Source organism: Acinonyx jubatus, chromosome A3, assembly GCF_027475565.1.
Source record: "Acinonyx jubatus isolate Ajub_Pintada_27869175 chromosome A3, VMU_Ajub_asm_v1.0, whole genome shotgun sequence".
NCBI lineage: Eukaryota > Metazoa > Chordata > Mammalia > Carnivora > Felidae > Acinonyx > Acinonyx jubatus.
In genome coordinates, this window is record NC_069388.1 from 26356667 (window position 1) to 26382253 (window position 25587).

At 39.8% G+C, this 25587-nt stretch overlaps 1 protein-coding gene across 10 annotated transcripts in view; it reads right to left on the reverse strand.

Annotated features, from left to right (window-relative positions):
- Window positions 1-25587, reverse strand: part of TPX2 (TPX2 microtubule nucleation factor) — a 60946-nt gene that overhangs the window by 4597 nt on the left and 30762 nt on the right. For 7 of the 10 annotated variants that reach the window (XM_015084194.3, XM_027069808.2, XM_015084193.3 and 4 more), the window contains 11 exons: window positions 25401-25529; window positions 23761-23882; window positions 22505-22656; window positions 20107-20275; window positions 15906-16047; window positions 14635-14851; window positions 5936-6031; window positions 4495-4671; window positions 3915-4061; window positions 1300-1411; window positions 409-596 (listed from right to left, as the gene is read on the reverse strand). In XM_015084194.3, the coding sequence (XP_014939680.2) occupies window positions 409-596; window positions 1300-1411; window positions 3915-4061; window positions 4495-4671; window positions 5936-6031; window positions 14635-14851; window positions 15906-16047; window positions 20107-20275; window positions 22505-22656; window positions 23761-23882; window positions 25401-25529 (1651 nt within the window). The remainder of the gene's footprint in view (window positions 1-408; window positions 597-1299; window positions 1412-3914; window positions 4062-4494; window positions 4672-5935; window positions 6032-14634; window positions 14852-15905; window positions 16048-20106; window positions 20276-22504; window positions 22657-23760; window positions 23883-25400; window positions 25530-25587) is intronic. The other 3 variants (XM_053200109.1, XM_027069811.2, XM_053200110.1) reach the window with 1 other exon arrangement.

A 25587-nucleotide genomic window follows, 5' to 3' on the forward strand; every position in this document is an offset into this window, starting at 1 on the left:
AATAGTCCTAGAAATGCATCACTGTGCATGTTACACTACATGATATCCTCCTTATGAAGACCCTTGGAGGAAATTCTGTCTGAATTCAGTATCAAGAATAAATGTATTTTTTTAACAACTAGCACATTATATCTCATGAACAGTGAGTTTTGTAACCAACAAGTTGGTTCCTAAAAAGGGCCAAAATTATGGCTCAAACTTCGATACATGGATCACAATGTGCACACCTTTAGCACTGTTCACATCACAACTTAGTCACCATTCTTGGTTTGTGTGATTTCCCGCTTTCACTCTTCTTTTATGTGTCCTTGTAGGCACCCTAGATTCTTCCTGGAACAAGGCAAGGCTTACAGATAACACAAAACAGGGACAACTGTGGGTTAGTGAGTGCTCGTGCTGCTCAATTACCAGTTCTTTCCGTAGCCTGGCCAGCTCCTCCCTCTGCTGCTCTTCCTCCTGGTGCCTGGCCTCCTCCAACTGCTGGACTTTCTGAGCTTCCACCTCAGCCATTTTCTTCTCCAGCTCCTGCCGCTCCTTGGCCCTCTTCTCGGTGGCCAGCTGAAAAGGTTCCTGAACTAGAGAACCAGAAAGGCCCTCTGAGTACAGAAACAGAGAGAATATTGGTGCACAAGCAGAACCTGCATAAACTTAGCCTGCAAGGACGCAGCAAGTGGTACTGACATGCAAGGCAACAGAAAGGCTAAGCTCAAGGGAAGCCCTGTTAGCAGGAAGGTGGAGTAAACCACATATAAAAAGTCCTAGAATCTGGAAAAAAGTCCTAACAGTTGGAAAACCTCTTGGAAACCACCTATTAGGAGAAAAGCAAGACTTATACAGATGAAACAGCTTGCTCAAAACTATATAGTGATTCTGAGACAGATGTAGGAGGAGAATCCAATTTTCTGACACCCTACCCAGTGCAAAGGAATTAAATGTTTTATATCTAAGGCTTGCTTCATGGTGAACTCCAGAAAGAAATCCTGGACCTTCCTCCCTCACTTACGACTCTTTGGATGAGTAAAGCCTATTGTAAAACAGTAGAGCTGCTGTTGAAAATGCCAGCTGCCTCTTCCCAGGCTCTTGTTCTATGAATTTGACCCCAATACATTCTGCAAACTCAACACAGCTGATGTGTTCAACAAAGACAAAAAAACTACTCTAAAAGGAGAACAACTAGATCCTCTACTAGGCAAAGGCTTCTGGTTGACACAGCTGATACTGACATAACTGAATCCCAACATCCTCCCTGAGAAGTCTGACAATTCTACCCTGATCCCCCAAGAGTACATATACTACTACCAGCAACGGATTTCTTCTCTTTCTTGGGGACAAAGGGCTCCTGGGAGATGACGGTGTTTGGACGAGCCTTGAAGCATGCTGCTTCTTTCTGCTGTTTCAGTTCTTCCTCCAGCTACAAGAAAGAGAGTCTATTAGATAAGCAACAACACAACTCTCCATGACTACCTCCTCAATGATTCAAGCATTAATGTTTCTAAACTGCTTCATCTAAATGAAGATAGCAGATGGCTTCATCCAAACCTGTTAAAACCCTCTTTATAGGGGTGCCTGGGTGGCTCAGTCAGTTGAGCGTCTCTTGATTTCAGCTCAGGTTATGATCTCACACTTTGTGAGAGCAAGCCCTGTGTTGCATTCTGCACTGGCAACGCGAAGCCCGCTTGGGATTCTCGCTCTCCCTCTCAAAGTAAATAAATAAACTTTAAAAACAAAAAACAACCCTTTACAATGAGTTGATCAGACTAACAACCTCTGAATCCAATGAGAACTATAAAGTATCTTTAAGGTACTTTTAAGGCCTATCTGAACATCACAAAAATAAACACGTAGATATTATATACCCTTGGATGTGATCACCTATAAAGTATTCTTCCTTTCAACCCCCCAAAGAATCTAACTAGAATTTAATCAAGCCTCTAGATCTAACTACTCATTTATAGGAAATACAGAAGAGGTGACTGTCCGGCTAGCTCAGTCGGTAGAGCATGAGACTCTTAATCTCAGAAGAGGGCACTTGCGTGGCTCAGTCAGTTGAGTATCTGGCTCTTGATATCAGCTGAGGTCATGATCTCACAGTTCGTGGGATTGAGCCCTGAGTCAGGCTCTGTACTGACAGCATGGAGCCTACTTGGGATTCTCTCTCCCTCTCTGCCCCTACTCCCCCCACAACATAAATAAACTAAACAACAACAACAACAAAAGAAACATAGAAGATACAGGAACGTATTAAAGACCATCATGGGAATGCAATGACCAAAATCTGGATTGTGGAAAACTTATAAGACAAATCCCGTTTATTCCACAAGTAATATATAAGTAGAGAAGCCTATAGAGAAAAAGGGATTTAGAGATTCATCAAACAAATCCATTATGTAGACCTTATTTGGACCCTGATTTGAACAATTCAACTGTCTAAAACAATTATGAGAGATGTGGGGTTATAAGAACACTATTTGTCACTATTAAGGGATTACTGTTAATCTTTTTAAAAATATACTTATGTTTGTAAAGATACATACTGAAGTATATTTACTTGCTGTTTGTGAATGAAATGCGGTGATACCTAGAATTGGCTTCAAATTAATCTTTTGTTGGTAGAAATACCCAGTGTAGAGGTAAGTAGGTAGAAATATAGATGAAATAAGATTTTCCATGTTTTGATCATTATAGAACCACACGACAGGTTCATGGAAGATCATTATGCTATTCTCTCTACTTCTGTGTATGTCTGAAAAACTTAAAAAAAAATTTTTTTTTATTATAGTAAATGCCACACACAGACATTTTGTGTCGTGGTCCTTGAAAGAGAGATTCACTACTACTTCCAAAACAACAGTCCTAAGTTTTCCTAGGGAACAACACCGACAAGGGACGTATGTGCAGTCATATAAGCAATCACATCTCTTAAGCTTCAAGAGGCGTGACTTCCTAAAAAGATTAGCCCAGAGATCCTTTTGGACAGAGTCCAGGATAAATCATGATATAAAAACAGTGACAAACTTAGGGATTCAGGGGAATTGTTTTCCAATAGGGCAGCATTAGATCCCAATTATAACAGCCAACAATCAATTAATTGTTTTTAATCACCTGCCATCTACAAAGAGCAAATAGCACACTATGTTGAGGAAACAGCATATCATATTAAGGATCTATTTTCACCATACCGATTCTTATCAAAGCACCAACAGAAAGGAGTGAACAAGTAGTGAACAAGTCTAATAGATGGAATAGAGGAGATCTTAAAGAAACTCCTGATGCAAAAAAAGCCTGACGGTTCTCACATTCTCCAGATGATCACTTGGAGCAGAGATCAGCAAACTTCAGCCTACAGGCTAAATCTAGTTTGTAACCGCTTTTTGTACAGCCCTTGAGCTAAGACTGGTTTTTACATTTTCAGAGGGTTGAGACACACAGACACACAGACACACACACACACACACACCATATGCAACCTACAACATCTAAAATATCCACTATCCGAATTTGGGGCACTTGGGTGGCTCAGCTGGTTCAAAGTCCAACTTTGGCTCAGGGAATGATCTCACAGTTCATGGGTTCAAGCCCTGCACCAGGTTCTGTGCTGACAGCTCAGAGCCTAGAGCCTGCTTTGGATTCTGTGTCTCCCTCTCTTTCTGCCCCTCTGTCTCTCGCACTCTATCTCTCTCTCGCTCTCAAATATAAAGACACATTAAAAAAAATAATAATAATACTAAAAATAAAAAAGTATTTACTATCTGGTCTTTTACAGTAAAAGGCTACTGACCTCTGATTTAGAGTAAGAGCCCCTGAAATAATTCAGGATGTTAGCTCCCAAATGAATTTCAATGTAGTGGGTCTATGTATTCTAACCAACCAACAATGAAGCAATGAACATTTTGGCTGCTCTTCCCATCTCCCACCTGGTGCTTCCAAGTCTGTGCCTTCAGAGCACCTCTTCTGTCAGTCTCCAAGCAGAAAGGCTCAATCTGAGTTGTGTTCTTCACCTTCTTCTCTGGCAGGTTAATAGTGTCAAAATGAGGCAAAGGAAGTGCTTTGAACTTGGGCACCTAATAGAAAGGAAAACATAAGATTTAAAATCCTAAGGTCTCTCTAGCTAGAAAGCAAGAACTGCTCCAGAATATTTGAATGAATCTGAAAAATAGGAAAGGACGGTTTTCAAAGCAGTATGGTATGAACAGCAGAAAGAGTAAGGGGCTCAAAAGAGCCCATTAGGGCTCTAGGTTATTCTAGAATAACCTAGGAGAATCTAGGTTATTCTCCTAATATTCTCCCAATAACTGGTAGCACAATCATGGGCAAGTCACTTAATCTCCTTGTGGCAGAAGGGTTATTAAAAACTTGCCCTATTTATACTTCATAAGGTTCTTAGAGGGATCAAAGGAAGTCAGTGATTTTATAGTTAAAAGTGCAACATAAAAGATTATCTTTGACAGATGAAAGGATAGTATTATGTTACTTGCAGAAAATGGAAACACCTACCTCCCCTTTCTGCAGTTCTTTTATTTTCTTCTCCTTCTGTAACTGACGTTCTTTGTCTCGAGAATCAAAAGAGAAAGGGCATATTTCCACAGTTCTTGCTTCTGGGATTTGGGGCTTAAAAGGTACCCCATAATGTGGCACAGGTTGAGCTCTTATCACCACCGGCTCCTCCTCTTCCTAAGGGAAAAACTAGTTTAGACACAAGCTCTCTCTCACCTCCTCAGAATACAGAGTCAGAAAACACTACATGAGAGAAGAGGCATTAATTAAGGCAAGTCACTCAACCCCCTAGGTTACCTCGCTTCTTTTTTTTCTTCATTTTTTTTTTTTTTTAACATTTATTTATTTTTGAGAGACAGAGAGAGGCAGAGCAGGGGTGGGGAGAGAGAGAGAGACACAGAATCCAAAGGAGGCTCCAGGCTCTGAGCTGTTTGTTAGCACAGAGCCCGACACAGGGCCCAAACTCACGAACCGCAAGACCATGACCTGAGCCGAAGTCGGACACTCAACCGACTGAGCCACCAAGTTGCCCCACCTCGCTTCCTTTCCTATCAAAGAGCGATAATACCTAAGTTACCTACCACTTCTCAGGGGTGAGACCGGTGTGGAAACATTTGATGAAGGACTAACACAATTACTACTCTTAAAGGATCTCACGTTTTTACAAAGGAAGGTTGTAAAAATGAAATGAGATCAAACAGCGTGAACAAAATGGAGAACAGAAGAGAGGTACTAACCAAGCATATACCTTGGCCTCTTCTTTGACCCAGCCTCCAGACTCCACTAAAACATGTGACTGGGAGTTAATGGTTGCCAAACCCAGAATAGGACCAAGTAAGTTGTTTGGGTTCAAGCTGGTAACATAAGATTACTGTGTATTTTAGTTTCAAATGAACCTATAAAAAGGCTTATGCTTGAGATCTGCTATAAAATTACCCTAACTCTGGATATTTATAGATAAAATGGGAGATGTAACAAGAAACTAGCCTGATCAATGACAGTTCATGTATTCCAATTTCATGAACCATCATCACCACACAGTAAGTAACCTTAACAACCCTTGGGTTGGTGGAGATTGGATAGGGCGGATGTAACTGCTTAGTGTGAATTTTAAAAGTCCCTCACTGAATGGTGACAATAGCTCAGGCAAAATAAAATACAAGGCTTGGCAAATTTTGATTCAAGTTATGACAGGCTGATTTTCAATGCTATAGAAAAGGACAAGCCTCCAATAAGTTGCAACCAGTTACTACTGAAAGCCAGAAGATTCATACCCTTACCAACTACTTTGCTCTAGAGGGGGAGCAAAAAAGATGATCTGCCACTGTTAAAGACAACTCCAGATAAGAGTGACTGCCTTTGAATTCTATTACGTTTAAGAAAGAGCAATGCTTAGATGGATGGTGCAGAAGGAAGAAAAACCCTCCATCCCAGGAGTCACCTCATCTTCTTTGGTGGGCATTCGGATCCTGTTCTTCAATGCAAAGGCTGGTGACTTGGGGACAGTGATTGGAAGTACTTTCTTTTCAGGAACACCCTGCAAGGAGTAAGCAATTCAGTTAGACATCCCAGAATAATATCTACTAGGCTGTGTGAGAAGATTAAATCCCTTTCTTAAAGGGGAATTCATAGACCAGGAATCAAACAAAGGCTAGTATGATGTTGCTGTCTACCCAAGTAAGACAAAAGCATACTGGAACACAGTGGCACTCCAAAAGTGGCCTAAAATAATATAAAAAACATATTATATGTTATATAAAAAATATAATAACAATAAAAAAATTTTTTTAAATTCTTTTTTAAATTGCAGTAAAGCCACACAAAAGTATACCATACAGCCATGAAAAAGAAATAAATCTGTTCCTGACATATTACAGTGTTCATAATGTTGAGAAGAGAGGAGGGACAGGTTGCTGAAATAGAGAATATTTTTTTTTTAATATATTATTTTTTCTTTTAAAAATATATATAAGTTAAGCATAAAAAACAAAATCTGGGAAGAACAACTGTTAACTCACACATCTCTTTGAGAGTGGATTAAGAGAGGCAATGAATTTTCTATATTGCATAATTCTTTTTTTTAAATCCTTATTTATTTTCATGAGAGAGCATGAGCAGGGGAGCAACAGAGAGAGAGGGAGACACAGAATCTGAAGCAGACTCCAGGCTCTGAGCTGTCAGCACAGAGTCCGACACAGGACTGGAACTCACGGACTGCAAGATCATGACCTGAGCTGAAGTCGGACGCTGAACCGACTATAAACCCCAATATTCCGTAATTCTAAATATTCAACTACTTTGAGGATTTTTCCCTTCAAGATTCCAAAACACTGCCAACATTTCAAGTCTTTGCACACTGAATTATATGTACCATACTCTGCACATCATTCAAAACTAACATGTTTTAGACAGTTGTTTCATAAGCATTTTCTAATTCTCACAGAATTTATACTCTATCGCAAATCTGGCAATTAATCCTAACTACAAAATGGTATCTCTTGGTCTCTTTTTTTAATGTTTATTTATTATTTTTTGAGAGAAAGAGAGAGAGAGAAAGCGAGCGCATGAGTGGGGAAGGGGCAGAGAGAAATCGGGACAGAGGATTTCTCCACGCTGCAGAGAGCCATTGTGGGTCTCAAACTCATGAATCATAATATCATGACCCACGCTTCTCTCTTGGTCTTTTTTTTTTAATGAAGTGGCCTTTTAATGAAGACCAGATCAATTGAAAAAATAATCAAGGGGTGCCTGGGTAGCTCAACTGGTTAAGCGTCCGACTCTTGATTTTGGCTCAGGTTATGATCTCACGGTTGTGGGACTGAGCTCCATGTCAGGCTCTGCACTGAGCATGATGCCTATTTGGGATTCTCTCTCTCTCTGCACACACCCTCACCCCCTACCCGCTGCTCACATGTGCCCATGTGTGCGCACTCTCTCTCTCTCAAAATAAACTTTAACAAAAAGAAAAAGCAAAACCATGCTCTTTAAAAAAAAAAAAAAGATCAAAACTGCAGCATTATATACAATAGCCAAACCATGGAAGCAGCCCAAGTGTCCACTGTTAGTTAAATGGATAAAAAAGATGTGGCACACACACACAAATATTACTCAGCCATAAAAAAGAATGATATCTTGCCATTTCCAACAACATGTATGGAGCTAGAGAGTATAACGCTAAGTGAAATAAGTCAGAGAAAGACAGATACCATATGATTTCACTCACATGTAGAATTTAAAAAACAAAACAAACAAGCAAAGGAAAAAAGAGAGAGAGAGGGACAAACCAAGAAAAAGACTTAACTATAGAGAACACACTGATGGTTACCAGAGGGAAAAAAAGTGGGGGAATGGGGGTTAAAGAGTACACTTACAATGATGAAAAAATGAAATGATTAAAAAAAATCAAAACCCTAAGCCATCCTCAATCAGTCCTTGTTACATTCACATGTGTATGTTGCCCACCCCCACCCCCCGCCCTCTACTCTGCTTCCTCTCCACCAGCCACACCACCTACTGCCTGTGCCACCCTACTAGCCTTGTAAGTCTTTCACCTTCTCATCTCACTCCTCTAATCCATCTTCTATATGCAGTCACAATTATTTGTCTAAGACACATTGGATCAAATAACTTCCTGACTTAAATTTCTTTAATGGCTCCTATGCTACCTATAACAGTATAACAAGTTCCTTGCCATGAAGTACAAGGCGCTTCACAATATGGGGCTCTGACTCCCCAGCCTTATCTCTCACCCTTCCCTACAGATTGCCCTCCAACCACTACAGGCAATTGCCAAAATGTTAATGCTGGTTCTCTCAACACCTTTGTGTTCTCTCTGAAATGCCCCAGCTGCTTGGAAACACCTAAGCTTTCTTTTCAAGCCTCCATGGAAGCACCTCCTCTTTTATAAAGGCTTTCAATTGATCTCTCCACTCCCAGAACCTATGAACTGACCTCTCTCTTTCCCTGTGTATGGTTCTATGACAATACATACGAAACTTCATAGCACTTGTGTGTTTAGATGTTCATCTGCTAGCCTTTGAGAGTGGGGACTATTATGCCATCAATCTCTAGTACCTAACAAAGATCATAGCAAGTATAAAGCAGTCAGTAAATGTTGAATAAATACAGTAAAAATGAAAACGGAATTTATACCTTGGACTCTACTACTCTTGGACTCAAAAAAATAAAACAAAATAAAATGAAACTCTTGGACTCTAATTTATAACTTGGGAAAGAGACTTCTTCTTAATCTCAACAATGCTGTAACTGCTCAAACCATGTTTGGAATGTCTTTCTTGGAATGGCCTTCACAGTCAGTTTTTAGGCAATGCGAGGTATACACCCAATCTTTTAAGCAAAACTTTCCACTCTATTATCTTGGACTATTTAGTTTTAGTTCCAAATTATTTAATACGCTCCTAAAAGCAAATTAATCTTTAAAATAAAAACACCTGCCATTGCTAAAGAGATCCAAAAGACTATAAGCCACAAGCTTCAAGCTTTCCCAAAAAAGCTTTGCACAGTATCAATCACTGGAAAGAATGTATATCCTGCCAAGGTGACTATTGTAAAGAGAATGCTCATTCTGCTGTGGAAGTTCTGTTTTCTAAAGAAAGCCGGGATCACTAGCACAGTGAAATCTCATTTAGCAGAACTTGTAATCATAGTGACAAAAGTCTGCGAAATGGGTTTTCAAATAATGCTTACTGTAAAACAACAGCAAAAGCCTATTGTTCTATACTGCCCTGGACAGGTGGCCACCAGCCTCTCTTACTTGAGCACACCCAGGGTATGTGGGAGCGGGAAGAATGTGAAGGAAGGAGCCAGAGGTTGGTTCTAGCCCAGTTCTGATTCCAACTGCATAACCCGGGGCACACGAGATAGCCTTCTAGGCCTTGGGTTGCTTTTTTTTTCTTTTCATAACATAAAGTAATAGAAATAAATACCTGAGAATTCATTTAGTTCTAAAATAATCCCTCTTTTCCTTCCCCCCACCCTTTCCATACACCCAGCAGAGATGTGCATTTTCTTTTCTTTTTTTTTTTTTTTTTAACATTTATTTATTATTGAGAGACAGAGAGGCACAGAGCATGAGCAGGGGAGGGGTAGAGAGAGGGGGAGACACAGAATCCAAAGCAGGCTCCAGGCTCTGAGCTGTCAGCACAGGGGCTCGAACTCACAAACTGCGAGATCATGACCTGAGCCGAAGTCGGTCGCTTAACCAACTGAGCCGGCTAGGCACCCCCAAAGATGTGCATTTTAAAAGAAGAGCAATGGAAATCTCTAACAAATAAGCCTCGAAAGAGGTATTTATGAGTGGGCTCAATCCTCATTAATTGGGGGAGAGGAAAGGGTGATTTGTGGATATCAACTGTGCAGCAAATACCCACCCACACCCCATCTCCACTGCAATCAATGCCAACCAACTGGGGGCTCAATCAGAAATAAACATATATTGGGTTTCTAAAAACAACAGTCATCTCGTCTTATTGTGCTATTTAAAAAAATTTTTTTAATGTTTATTTATTTTGAGAGAAAGGGAGAGAGAGAATGCATGCAAACATGGGAGGGGCAGAGAGACAGGGAGAGAATCCCTAGCAGGTTCTGTGCTGTTAGCACAGAGCCCGATGTAGGGCTCAAACTCACAAAGCATGAGATCATGACCTGAGCCAAAATCAAGAGTCAGAGGCTTAACCGACTGAGCCACCCAGGCACCCCTTGTTTTAGTATTTTAAGTTTTCCTAGTTGTAAGCTCCTTGAAGGCTGGGATGTCCTCATTTACATCCCTTTGCATTCTCCACAGTACCTACGAGAAGTAGTAATTGTTCGATGAACATACGTTGATTGAACTGTGAAAGCTTTGAGGATGTGTGCTTTGTTTTTCCCATCTTTGAATTCCCAGAATATAGACTGGTGCATTTCAGCTCTTACTCTTACTCAGTTATCCAACATTGGATGCTACGTGCAGGGGATACAAAAATGAACAAGACAGACATACACAGTCCCTGTTCTCAGGGAGCTCACGTTCTCATGGAGGAAAGAGACAATGAAAAAGTAACAAATCAGGTATTCCCTGATTTTCACAAGTGCTCTGAGGAAATCTGGCAGAATGTGGAGCTAAAGGATAACAGGGGAAGTTCCTAACAGGAAGCTCTGGGAAGGTACTGTAAAGTGATATGTGTTAGAAGTACGCAATGTGAGTAGGCAGAAGGCGCATTTAGGAAAAGCAGCCCAGGATAGGGGAGCAGGTATTAGGGGTGAACACTTCTCCCTGTGGCAGGATATGGCCCCAAATGCCCTGCCACAAGAGCAGTTAGGAAATTACTATGAAGCAATATTATCTCAGGGAGTATGGGGGGGGGGGGAGGGGTAAAAAAAAAAGCCTGCTGGTCTCCCCAAGTCATCCCTAAAATATCACTGCTAAAATTATTCCCTGGCCTCACCGACACCACATCCACTTCTGTGGTGCCCCGGTTCCCCACTAGATGTCGGCACCAAGTTCACATTTCACACCCTTGAGCTCAAGGTTTTCATCACTCCACCTCTGCCCCAAGAGGCCTTTTTTCATCTCTGCCTCACAGCCCACTGCTGCCCAAGCCCATCTCTCATCAGCCCCATTGTCTCCTTGCCACCTATCAACCACAAGTTTAAGAGCACAAGAAATACCGTAAGGACACACAAAAAGAGCTTCAGCACTAGAGGGGCAAGGATGAAGAACAGTGGTGAACAGACCAGATGAATCTGGGCTCTGGGAAGCAGGCTCTTCTGTTCTGAGAGTCCAGAAGTAGAAGTTAAGGGACCTAATCTCAATTCTACCAGCAACTTTTAAAAATGATCCTATGGGCAAGCTGCATTCCCCTTTCAAAGCCTCTTTTTCTAAAAAATGAAGAGGGTGAAAGAATACACCTAATGCTTCCTATGCTTTGCTTCTCTAGAAACCAAGAGTTGAAGTGCAATCACTGGAACTTTTAGAAGGGAGAGTTGCAAATGGCCAGTATCAAACTCAAAAACTGAGTTTGCCAAAATAAATGATGGTAGAATAAGAAAGTGCGGTAGAATAAGCAAGTATTCAAGGAGATGGTGGGTTCAGATCCTGGCTCTGCATACTAGATACCTCCTATTGTCTCTTCCTCATCTGAAAAACAGGAATAAAGATAAAACCTGCTTCTTAAGAATTGTTGCAAGAAGACAACAATCTACATAAAACGCTCGGCATGAGGAGAGCATGTGAGAAAATGACAGTTATTACTATTAACAACATAACTGCTTACTGTGTGTCAGACACTAATTTCTCACTGGGGCTCTCTCTAATCTATGCTGCACATAACAAATCAAAACTCCAGGGGTGGGGCCCAGGAATCTGTTTATGTAATAAGATCCCCAGAGGATTCTGAGAACCAGCTGGATTTGGCAAACACTTCCCTGGAGCGTACCACATCAATTCAGTTGCATCTTACTTACCTAGTGCTTTGCTGATATGTTTATCCAGAATTCTCAACAAGGCATAAACTAGTACAAGGCTACTCTAAGATCTCACTTAACTAAATCTTACCGAACTCTAGGCACCCTTCCCCACGTACAAGTTCACCCTAGCATGTCCAAAGTGCAACAAACTGCCAGCCCAATTTCCTTAATCAGGGTTTCTAAAATCAAAGTTCAGGTAAGACAGATATCATGGAAGAGGATGTTAAGTGGGATGCAGACTATTTTTTTTTTTTAATAGTCACATATTTCCCAAGACCTTTCTATTTAAAAAGGTACCTTCTATTTTAATACAAGAGTACAGACCCTGAAACCATATACCTAGAATCTATCCAGCTCTGCCACTGGCTAGTTAGTGATCTTGGGAAAGTTATTTAACTATTATATTTCCTAACTATAAAACAGACTGATAATAGGACCTAGAGTGTTTACCTCAAGAGTTATTATGAGAATTAAGTTACTATATAAATTATGAGAATTAAGTAAGTTATTATATAAATTGAGGAGCGTAGAATAAAACTTGGCACATAATAAGCTTCATATATTAGCTGTTAGTATTATTATTCATGGCAAAAAGTACTGGTTTTCCATTTACACAATGATTTATATGCTCCCTTTAAAATTACTTTAGGGGCGTCTGGGTAGCTCAGTCGGTTAAGTATATGACTCTTGATTTCAGCTCAGGTCATGATCTCATGGTCCGTGAGATTGAGCCCTGGTCGATCTGCTGACAGCACAGAGCCTGCTTGGGATTTTCTGTCTCTCAAAAACAAATAAATAAACATTGAAAAAAAAATAAAATTACTTTAAAAATTAGTCAATTTTAAGAATATATAAAGTCAATACTGGTAATATGAGATACAAGGATATAGTAAAAATCAAAAGGGTAAAAGTGAATTAAATAAAAACCAAAGCTTTGTAGCAGGGGGGAAAGCCAGGAGCTTAGAGAAAAAGATGTTACTAAAAGCAAGGTACTAAATGCATGTTACAAAAGCCTTGAAGAAGTAACTTCTCTTCTCTGGGCCTTGATTTTCTAGTGTGTAAAATGAAAACATTGAACCCTTCTGCTAGGCTCTAGGATTCTGAAGTTTGCATATAACCTACATTTCCCTTGTTACATTCAGAGCATTTTCCTCAGTGGGTAATGACAAAGGGCAAATGACAGCATAGGACTTGGAGAATGATCACTTGTGTGGGAAGAGGTTTCTTAGAAGTTTGTGCAATAGAATTTGGCCTATAGTACTTGTGCATCAAGGAAAGAACAGGAAAAGGAAAAAGCATTGTGAATAGAAAAGAGGTCTCATATGCAGTAAGCCATAAAGGTGGGAAGAAGGGAAGAACTATTTCTAAGCATTACTGTGCTTTCTTAAAGCCTGGAAAATATAACTTTGGATTGCTTCTGACTTAGTGCTAAGAAAATGGAATAAACAGAAGTGCCTGGCTAGCTCAGTCAGAGCAGCATGCGACTCTTGATCTTGGGGTTGTGAGTTTAAGCACTATGATGGGTGTAGAGATTACTAAGAAATAAAACCTTAAAAACAACAACAACAAAACTAAGTACACGGACCAAGGTAATAATATATTTTGATGCAGTTTCACTTAAAACCATGGTGACTCAAAAGGGCAAGCAAAAAGAAAGAAAACAGAAAAAGAGAGTTCTTAGTACCTGGATATAAGTCAGTCCAATACAGGAAGAAGGTGTTTCCCTACCTGCACAGAAATACATCTAAAAACCATCTTTGCACTTATGTAGATGAACCCTATTATTGATTCTTTGTGGCATCTCTTCCTAATTGTATGTTTTCCCTAAATTCCTGACTATATGCCCACCATCACATTATAACCCACTTCTCTAATCTCATTTCCAGTTGCTCCTCTTGATATACTGTACTTCTTTTCTGTAGCTTAAATGAGCCACCCACCTGCTTCCCAGTAGCTACCCTGTGTTTTCGACCTTTAGGCTTTTATGTTACTTCCACTGCCTGGAATGCTCTGCCAGTCCATTTCACTTGTATTTCTATGAGTCCAAAATCTACCATACAATGGAGAGACAATATAACGAAGTATTAAGATCATGAACTCTGGAGCAGAGTGCCTGAGTTCTTATCTCTGCTCCACCATTCACTAGCTGAATGGCCTAGGAATGCCACTTAACCTCTCTGTGCCTCAAGTGCCTCATCTGAAACCAGTGATAATTACAGTAAATCACCTGAAGGCATTGTGGTTAAAATGAATGGGTTAATACACAGAAGGGGCTTAGAGGAGCGTTTAGCACATAGTGAAAGCGTCAGCTATTATGACAGTGACAACACATGATGAGGACGATGTGAAGACTCAGGTCATATGCTCTGTCCTCCACAGAGCATTCCCTGAACCTCCTGTCTGGAAGAAATCATTATCTCCTTTGAGTTCCTACAGTACTATTAACTGTCACCGCTCTTAGAATACTTCTAATTTTATATTATTTATACATGTTGTCTCCCTTACTTGACTTTAAGTTTCCTGAGAGCAAAATCCACCTCTGACTTGTCTCTTATCACCTACAGTTCCTAATACAATGCCCTGATCATAGTATCTACTCAAACATTTGTGAACAGGGAGATATTTGGTCATAAGAAGGATATTTCTGCCAGCATACAGGGCCTTAACCATTCTTACCACAACATCTTCCAAGATTTTAGTAGGGCAAGGTCTAGAATGAAATTCAAAGTGTTCATCCTCAGATTTCTTCTTGGACTCCCGCTCCTGGATTCTTTTCTCAATTTCCAAATCAAAGCCAATAGGCTGAGTGGGTGGCTTCACAGGTGGTTTCTTGGGCAAGATGGGCCCACCTTCAAGAATTCTGGGATCAAGTTCCCGTGCTTTGAATTTGTATCTGTAAGATAAGAGTTTAAATGACACCACAAAAAAATGTTTTTAATAAAATAAAAATTACACAAACAACAAAGCAGGTCTAAAACAGAAAAATAATTATTATGATTACCCAAGCACAGCAAAATTTTGACTCATTCCATAGCCATTGTCTCTACCTCCAGAACAAAGAATAAAGGAGCCAGTCCTAACACTCCTACCACTTTAAAGACTGGGATTTCTCTTCCCAGAGGAAGCTGCCCCTCCTCAAAAGAAGTACAAAAAGGAATGAAAGAAGGGTACAGGAGACAAACTCCAGTGCTAACCACACTTTGTTCCAGTTTCCTCCACCAATAATAGCTGTAATGAGCCCTTGGGTAGCCATAAAGGATGGGATCTACCTCAACTAAGTTCAGAGGACACTCCTTAGTTGGAATCCTGAGTAAGTTTGCCTACCCCCTTCGTTTTTAACACTTTATGTTCCAGGATATCTGCATATTCCCACTTCTCTCTTTTTTTGTTTAATATTTTATTTTCAAGTAAACTCTACATCCAGCATGGGACTCATACAACCCTGTGATCAAAAGTCCCATGCTCTACCAACTAAGCCAGCCAGGTGCCTCCTACCCCCCCACCCCCCTTCTAATTTTTTAATCACAGAGGCAGGGGCACAGACTACAGAGCCTATAACTCAAATGCCATAAATTCCCATGACAAGAAAAACAGCAACTATCCCCATTATAGAACTGAAAAGAAAGCAGCCAAGGGCGCCTGGGTGGCTCAATCGGTTAAGTGTCTGACTCTTAGTTTTGGCACAGGTCATGATTTCATGGTTGGTGAGTTCAAGCCCCACATCAGGGTCTGCGCTGACAGCATGGAGCCTGCTTGGGATTCTCTCCCTCCCTCTCTCTCTCTGGCCCTCCCCTACTTGCACTCTCTCTCTCTCAAAATAAATAAATAAAACTAAAAAAAACCCAAAACATACATATATATGTACATATATACGCACATATATATGATTGAAAAGAAAGCAGGCAGATTCTTGGAACTCTTCCTCAAATACTGCCAGTTGGACTTACTGTTGCAGTTTCTCAAGCTCCTCAGCCTCCTGATCCGCTGCACTTTTGCAGGTCACTGGCCTTGTGCGCTGTTTGGTTTGCAGCACAGGAGTCTGTGGGTCTCTGGATATCTTGACCACAGCAGACTTGGAGGGTAACAGAGCTGTAAACCAAGATCACAGACATTCACCTAGCTCCCAAGACTCCCAGCACACTATAGGTGCTGACTCAGCTTAGGCAGCCCAGAGATGACAAATCAGAGTGGCTGCCCTCCACACTCAGCTCAGCTCATGTCAGTCAACCTGACAAACATGCAGCCCCTTCTTCCCTGTCACTCTTTACTGAGGGGTATGATGAAGGTAGTCTTTGGTTAAACTCTACTATCATCTTCTGAACGTAAAATCCATTTGTGTCTGATGGATTCCTTATCACTGCACAGGCATGTACTGCCTTTCTATTCACAATGCCAACTATTTTGCTTATTACTGACACATAAGACTTTTGTTAATTCCAGCTTTAAAATAAGGCCTTTCTAAAGATCAAGTAATGACTCCCAATTTTGTGAATTTCCTAAATGCGTCTACATCAAAACATCACGACCTGTTCAAAGAAAGTCAAATAGAGAAAGTAAAAAGACTACGTCAAAGCATCAATCTTAAGACTACCACTACCATTCATAGACAATATTGATTACCTGACCAGAGGCAACCTTGTCAATTTTCATAATTACGTGGAATGAGTCCTCTAATTTAGATCTGGCCACATAACAGCAGGAGATACAAACCAAATCTATTAATTTTAGAAATAAGTCAGCCTTCCAACCAACGGAATGGGAAAAGATATTTGCAAATGACATATCGGTCAAAGGGCTAGTATCCAAAATTTATAAAGAGCTCACCAAGCTCCACACCCGAAAAACAAATAACCCAGTGAAGAAATGGGCAGAAGACATGAATAGACACTTCTCTAAAGAAGACATCCGGATGACCAACAGGCACATGAAAAGATGCTCAACGTCGCTCCTCATCAGGGAAATACAAATCAAAACCACACTCAGATATCACCTCACGCCAGTCAGAGTGGCCAAAATGAACAAATCAGGAGACTATAAATGCTGGAGAGGATGTGGAGAAACGGGAACCCTCTTGTACTGTTGGCGGGAATGCAAACTGGTGCAGCCACTCTGGAAAACAGTGTGGAGGTTCCTCAGAAAATTAAAAATAGACCTACCCTATGACCCAGCAATAGCACTGCTAGGAATTTACCCAAGGGATACAGGAGTACTGATGCATAGGGGCACTTGTACCCCAATGTTTATAGCAGCACTCTCAACAATAGCCAAACTATGGAAAGAGCCTAAATGTCCATCAACTGAGGAATGGAGAAAGAAATTGTGGTTTATATACACAATGGAGTACTACATGGCAATGAGAAAGAACGAAATATGGCCCTTTGTAGCAACGTGGATGGAACCGGAGAGTGTGATGCTAAGTGAAACAAGCCATACAGAGAAAGACAGATACCATATGTTTTCACTCTTATGTGGATCCTGAGAAACTTAACAGAAACCCATGGGGGAGGGGAAAGGAAAAAAAAAAAAAAGAGGTTAGAGGGGGAGATAGCCAAAGCATAAGCGACTCTTAAAAACTGAGAACAAACTGAGGGTTGATGGGGGGTGGGAGGAAGGGGAGGGTGGGTGATGGGTATTGAGGAGGGCACCTTTTGGGATGAGCACTGGGTGTTGTATGGAAACCAATTTGACAATAAATTTCATATATTGAAAAAAAAAAAAGAAATAAGTCAGCCTTCAAGTATACATATAACAATTATTTATAACTACATAAAGTTTTAAATAATCATTGCAGAAAATACACCATCCACAAAAATAAACTCAAAATAGATTAAGGACCTAAATGTGAGATCTGAAATCATAAAAGTCCTAGAAAAGAGCACAAACAGTAATTTCTCTGACATTGGCCGCAGCAACATTTTTCTAAATATGCCTGCCAAGGCAAGGGAAATACAAGCAAAAATAAACTATTGGAACTATGTCAAAGTAAAAAGCTTTTGCATAGCAAGGGAAACAACAAAACTAAAAGACAACCTATGAAGGGGAAAAGATACTTGCAAACAACATATCCAATTAAGGGTTAGTATCCAAAATACATAAAGAACTTATACAACTCAACACCAACACCAAAAACACACACACAAAACAAACAAACAAACCCACAAAAACCCAATAATCTAAAAATGGGCAAAAGACATGAGCAGACATTTCTCCACAAAAGACACAGATGGCCAAGGGACACATGAAAAGATGTTCATCACTCATCATCAGGAAACGCAAATCAAAAAACTACAATGAGAGATCACCTTACACCTGTCAGAATGGCTAAATCAAAAACATAAGAAACACAAGTGTTAGCAAGGATGTGGAGAAAAACGAACCCTCATGCACTGTTGGTAGGAATGCAAACTAATAGAGCCACTGTGGAAAACAGTACAGAGGGTCATCAAAAAATTAAAAATAGAACTACCATGTGATCCAGTAATTCCACTACTGGGTATTTACCCAAAGAATACAAAAACACTAATTTGAAAAGACACATGCACCCCTATGTTTAATGTAGCATTATTTACAATACCAAATTATGGAAGCAGCCCAAGGTGTCCACTGACAGATGAATGGATATATATATAACAGAATATTACTCAGCCATAAAAAAGAATGAAATCTTGCCATTTGCAACAACATGGTTGGATCTAGAGAATATAATGCTAAATGAAATAAATCAAAGACAAATACCATTTGATTTCACTTATATATGGAATTAAAAAAAATAAAGGAAAAAAGAGACAAACCAAAAACAGATTCTTAACTATAGAGAAAAAAAAATGATGGTTACCTGGGGGGAGGTGGGTGGGAAATGGGTGAAATAGGTGAAGGGAGTTAAGAGTATACTTATCATGATGAGCACTGAGGAATGTATAGAATTGCTGAATCACTATAACTGAAACTAATACAACACCATATGTTAACCATATTGGAATTAAAAAAAATTTTTTTTAATTGCAGGAAATAATTTTTTTTCTATTTGCCAGGACCAAGATTCTAAAAGCAGGGCGTATCAGACTCTAGAAGTCATATTATTATTTGGAAAGTCATGTTTAATATTTAAATTTCCACTAGGATAAAAAAAAGACATTTCACTATTTTTGTAATCTAAAATTTGACAAATGACCCCTGGAATATAATAACAATATTAATGCTGTACTTAAAGAAGCTTGCCTGGCTGCACTAAACAATGCCAATGCAAGGGCAGAAAACACTGAGACCTTCAAAGGCAAAACAACAAAATCCTGCTTTATCCAGAATGCTGGTCCTACATTCTAGACAACTATTTTACATGACTTCCATTTCTCAAACTTCTCTACTTTCCTTCTTGCAGTAATTATTTTCATAAAGACAAAAGCTAAGAGATTAGAATCCTCTCGTGTGTTCATCCCAAACCTACAAACCCTCTGGCATTTGCACCCATTCTTCTCTCTTCTACCCTCCCTTCAAAGAACAAGCACTCCACCTGAGCTAAGTATCCCTCCTCCACCTGCTGGCACAGGGCCAATCACTGGTTATCTCCTTTCTGCCCTGGTTCTTCAACTTTTTTCACTGCCAGGGACTTCTCAGCTTACAGACATGCTCTACCTATCTCCCTCCCACATCTCTTCACTCTTGTGTGTCCCTCTACATTCGTTACACTTACCATAATCTATAGTGCTCTGTTTCTCTCACTGAATTAGAAACTTAATGTTGAGCAGCACCAAGTCCATTTTGTTCACTGCTATAACTCCTACACTTCTATACCTGGTTTATAGTGGTGAAATTTGTTGAATGGTTGAACAAAAAGCACACAACCCTGAATGAATGGAATGCTTCCATTTTCTATAGTTAAGTAGCCGCACCAATACACCCTGACAAGTGGCAAAGGTATAATACCTGGCCAATTATTGACCAGGAGGATCAAGGTGGTTGATGTATATAAGTAGACAGATAGCCAGAGCGGGGAGTACAAAGATGTTCAACTGTGCACTTCTTGTCTGCATGTAGGCATATGCCATACTTTAGTTCAAAAGCTAGGATTTCAACCAAAGGCAAATTTATGTAAGCAAATGAAATCCTAGGGGAGGCTCCAACCAGCTATAATGTTGATATGAAACTTACTATCATCCTTCTTGCTCCTCAAGTGATATCTGTTAGGGGTTCGTTTATGAAAGGCTTCAACCTGCTGTGCGAGGGGCACGTACGTAGAAGTTGTTTCATCAAATGTTCTTTTCTTTCCTTGGGACAGGTTGAATGGCTTAATAATGGTGCACCCCTTAGTCACTCGAGCCTGTAAAGAAAGTTGGTCCTCAAATGAAGTGTTTTGGAAGAGCTCAGATCTACCATAAGCCGCATATTCAACACAGAGGATCAAAAGAAAAAAGGACTGTGGTAAAGTCAAGATTATTATGGGGCGCCTGGGTGGCTCAGTCGGTTAAGTGTCCGACTTCAGCTCAGGTCGTGATCTCCCAGTTCATGAGTTCAAGCCCCGCATCGGGCTCTGTGCTGACAGCTCAGAGCCTGAAGCCTGCTTTGGATTCTGTGTCTCCCTCTCTCTGCTCTGCCCCTGCTCATGCTCTCTCACTCTCTCTCTCAGAAATAAAGAAATGTTAAAAAAAATTTGTTTTGTTTTTTGTTTTTTTTTTTAAATAAAAAGTCAAGATTATTATTCCTAAATTTGTCAGTCCTTGAGCAAAGGTTAAAACTAGTCTGTTCCCACCTTTTAAAAAAGGGAGAAAGGGGCTGGGGGGGGCGCCTGGGGAGCTTAGCTGGTTAAGTGTCCAACTCTTGATTTCAGCTCAGGTCATATCTCACAGTTTGTGGGTTTGAGCCATGTGGCTCAAAGCCACGTTCACGGGTTCTGCGCTGACAGCATGAGCCTGCTTAGGATTCTCTGTCTCCCTCTCTTTCTTCCCCTCTCCTGCTTAAGCACCTGTGCATGCTCACTCTCTTCTCTGAAAAATAAACATTAAAAAGAAGGGAGAAAGGATCTAGGGCTTAACAAATTATCTATTCTGTAATAGTTAATAAGGTGATTTTTTTTCTCCAAGCATGTCAGTGTTTTGAAGCCAGCAAGAACAAGTTTTCTGAAAATTAGAAGGGAAAAAAAGCTGCAAAGGTATTCCCCTCACCCTTAATCCCATTAAGAAAAAATTGATTTGGGTTCTGGGTCTGGATCAGGTCAGGCAACTGCCTGAATCAGAATCTCTGCAGACATCCTCCCCAAAACTGAGTGATGAAGGAGTCTGTCCTTGGATGATTAACTTTCATAAAATTAGTCTCTGATTAGAAACAAAACTCTTTAAGGACCTACATCTGAAAGGAAGAAGCACAACACCAGGGTTTAAGACTGCAAAGGACTGACTTCAACAAGTAATGATGCTTACTGCAAATACAAGAAGAAATTCTTAGTATTAGAATTTTTAGGGATGCCTGGGTGGCACAGTCAGTTAAGTGTCCATCTCTTGATCTTGGCTTAGGTCATGATCTCTGGGTTCATGAGTTCAAGCCCCACATCCCCACATCAGTTCCTGTACTGATGGTGCAGAGCCTGCTTGGGATTCTGTCTCTCCTTCTCTTTGCCTCTCCCCTGCTTGTGTGCCCTCTCTCTCTCTCTCTCTCTCTCAAATAAATAAAACTTACAAAAAATATTTTTTAGAATTTTTAAGTAGGATTCTTATCATTTTGTTAGATTTGAATGGTCTGCCCCAACCCCATTTCTTCCATAAGCCCTGTCATATATTGCACAAAACTTTGTAAACACAAGATTTTTTCAAGAATTTTGTAAGAGCACAAGCTGTAGCAAGCTGGCACCTACAATTTGCCACACAGAATTCTAAGTGCTTTATGTACATTCTTTTTCTATTTTTTTTTTATGTTTATTTTTGAGAGAGGCACAGAGTATGAGCAGGGGAGGGGCAGAGAGGGAGACACAGAATTTGAAACAGGCTACAGCTCTGAGCTGTCAGCACAGAGCCTGACGCAGTCTCAAACTCACAAACCGTGAGATCATGACCTGAGCTGAAGTCAGATGCTTAACCACCCATGCACTCCGCTTTCTTTCTTTCTTTCTTTTTTTTTTTTAAGTTTATTTAACTATTTTTAGAGACAGAGAGAGAAAGTGCATGTGTGCACAAGTGGGGAAGGGGCAGAGAGAGAGAGGGAGAAAGAGTATCTCAAGCAGTTTCCGCACTGTCAGGCAGAGCTTGGTGAGGGGTTCAATCTCACAAATGTGAGATCATGACCTGTTCCAAGATCAAGAGTCAGATGCTTAAATGACTGAGTTACCAGGAGCTCCATCCATATGTACATCCTTAATTCAGTTTTCACAGCAACTTAAGATGCTTCCCAGAGAGGCCACATGACTTCTCCAAGATCACATAGCTAATGGGGCAAAGTGAGGGTTTAGAGCTACCTTAACTCAAAAACACGCTTCTCTCAATTATAGTGACCACAAGTAGTGCACCCGAAATCCTCCCTGAATTAGTAACAAGAATATCCATTTAGCCCATCAACTTACAGGAGACGGAGGATGCTTTCGCAGTTCAGATGTAAAATTCACTTCCTTATATTCCTCCTGGTTCTTAGGATGTTGTTTGATTCGCTCGTCTGTGCGGAAGTGAAAGTCAACTGATTTGGTTACCTGGCTCACTGATTTCTTCACAGGTTGCCCTGAGTAAGAAGCAGAGTAAAACACACAGGTAACACTAAGAATAGAGAATATCAGTAAATCCCCTTTATCCAGTCCTTTTGATATTTCTATCATCATGGATCTTAATATTGTTCACTCTCTACACATAGCCCCAAATTTGAATCAGTGCTCAAGGACACTACTTACTATATGTACCTTATTCATTGAGCACTACTGGTGTGAGGACCTCTGGTCAGAGGCAAACTGCAAAGAGGTAGAACAGGGGAGAAGAATCCCATCTCCTAGGTGTAGTTATAGCTCTGGACACACAGTAACTGGAATACTTTTGACAAGAAAGGCTATGAATTGTCTTAAAAAGCACACTTAACATGTCTATGAAGGAAATCCTATAAACTCCAGGGGTGCTTTTTCAACTCAGTATTCAGGGCTTTATAGCTTTGACTCCACCAATAATAACTCTATGTATGCCAGAGCAAAGCAGAACTCTGACCCTTTCGCTCCCTCAGTCCTATTTGTCCTCTGTAGCTACAAGTGGATTCGCACAGCTGTCTTTTCCTCTGTCTAAAATTAAAATGGAAAAACAACAATAAAAAACTGGCATGCCCAATGGCTTTATCTTCTGTCTCAATCGTAATTCCTTCTTTTTCTAACACAAAGAAAAAGAATTAGAAAGGAAAAGTAGAGAGGAATCAGTTATCCTTGAAGAAATGAGGGAAGTTTTCATGGAAAAGGGCCTCAAAAGATGGGTGTGAGTTCTACAGTTAGAGACAGAGAGCAACAGTGCGCTCTAAGAAAGGTCTGGTGTATATATATAATACCCCCCCCCATTTTTTTTTAAGTAACCTCTATGCCCAATATGGGGGCTTGAACTCACGATCCTGAGACCAAGAGTCACATGCTCTGTCAACTGAGCCAGCCAGGCGCCCTAGTCTGGTGTATATAAAACGTTCTAGGGAACAATCATTGGGATATAAAGAATATCCATGTCCAGCTTTCTAACAAACATACCTTTTTCTACTGGCTACTAACCAATAAAGACTTTTATCCTTTAGAGACTTCAAAAACCCTACCAAGATTATGGGAAGGACCCCTCATAAATCAGAATCAACCAGAGCCAAGCTGACCTATTCCTGCAAGAGCAAGTTTCTTGAATTCTTCATTCTTTTTCCGCATCTCCATCACCTCCTGTTGCATTTTCATTCTCTTCTCCAACTCTTGCTCCTCAGTACTTTTTAGAGTCTTTTGCCTAAAGGGAAAATCAGTAAAGGAGGTAAGAGAGGAGAGAAGAAAGAGGCTCCTGATTCAAAACAGTCTAAAGGTATTACAGACAAGATTTTTAACCTGTGATAAAATAATCATCAAAGCCAAAAAGGATTATCTGATAAATCGATACTGACTTAATTATGTAACAGTATGAAAAAAAACAAAAAAAACCCAAAAAAACCAAGATGCACAAGTTATAACGATATTGAAAATTTTTCAAAAAGAAAGCTAAAATTGACTATAGAAGATATTACAAAAGACATAAATTTGACTATACAATGACCAGCTTTTAGGCCACAAGAAAAAGTAGGATTAAAATACCAGTAGAATGGGGAAAATATTTGCAAGAAATATGACAAAAGACTGACATACGTAAAATATACACTGTGATGGAGAAGAGAGACTTAGGAGTGAAACCAGCTAGAGTTCAAATCCCAACCATGTCATTTCATGTTCTACCTATGTGCTCTTGAAAAAAATATTTAATCCCTCTGAGACTCAGTTTTCTCCACTGTAAAATGAGGAATATATTCATCCCCACAGAATATTTGGTGACTATTAAATCGGTGTTTCCCAAGTACCTGACACATAGCAAAAGTTCAATTTAGAGTAATCATTCTTAACAATGAGACTATCACTAATACCATGTACAGATAAAAAGAAAAGGAAATAGACAATCCACCCAAGAGGAAATATGGAAAAGATGTTTACAATAACAGTAATATAATCCTGTCAGCAAATAAAAATTAAAATAAGTTGATGCCATCAACATTTTATCAAGTAAATTTAAACAATTTTAAATGCAAAAAACAAATTCAATGTGGACAGGGTACACGGAAATAAAAATATTCATTCAAAGCTGATGGTATTGTAAATTCATACATTTATTTCAGAAATAAAATTGGCAATATCAATAGCCATAAAACTAGCCTTGATCAAGGAATTTCTCTTTCCTCAGCCTGAAGAAACTACTCAAAGAAAAGTCCCTACCAATAAAGATGTTCACTGATTATTTCTAATAGTGAAAAATTGGTAACTACATTTTCAACAGGAAATGGTAAATATAATTTGATAGAGTATTTGCTATTGAAAAAGGATAAATGGGAAGATTTTATAGTATAGTATAGAAAAAGAAAAAAGAAATAGTCTTGTGGCAAGCAAAGAAAACAAATCCCAAAGGTTACTTATACACAGATTGTAAAAATACATTTTTTACTTGCGTAAAGACCTGAAGGGAGCTTGGTAAAATAGAAACTGTTCAATTCAGGTAGTAAGGACCTTTTTACTAACTTTTTCCTTTTATATTCCTTTTAATTTGCTTTAATAGTATATTTTCCTCAATGTTTAAGACTTGAGCATCCCCCAAGATATAAAACAATTCACCTCACCATAGTTACAGCTTTATTAGTTCCCCAAGCTCCATGTGCTCCACACTACAGATGTACCTGCTTATAATTTTACTCTACTGACTCTAAAGTTTAAATTCAGGAAAGAAACATACCTCACAGGTGGTATACAAGACACAGTATGTCGGCCCTTGGCTTTCTCTGGGGAAGACTCATGTTTTTCAGAGGTATCTTGATGGGCACTGCTTTCTTCCTCTTCCTCTGGCTTCTTTTTTTTGTTACAACTTGAGTTCAAAAGAACAAAAAATAAATATTCTCAATTCCCTAAAGCATACACTGCTG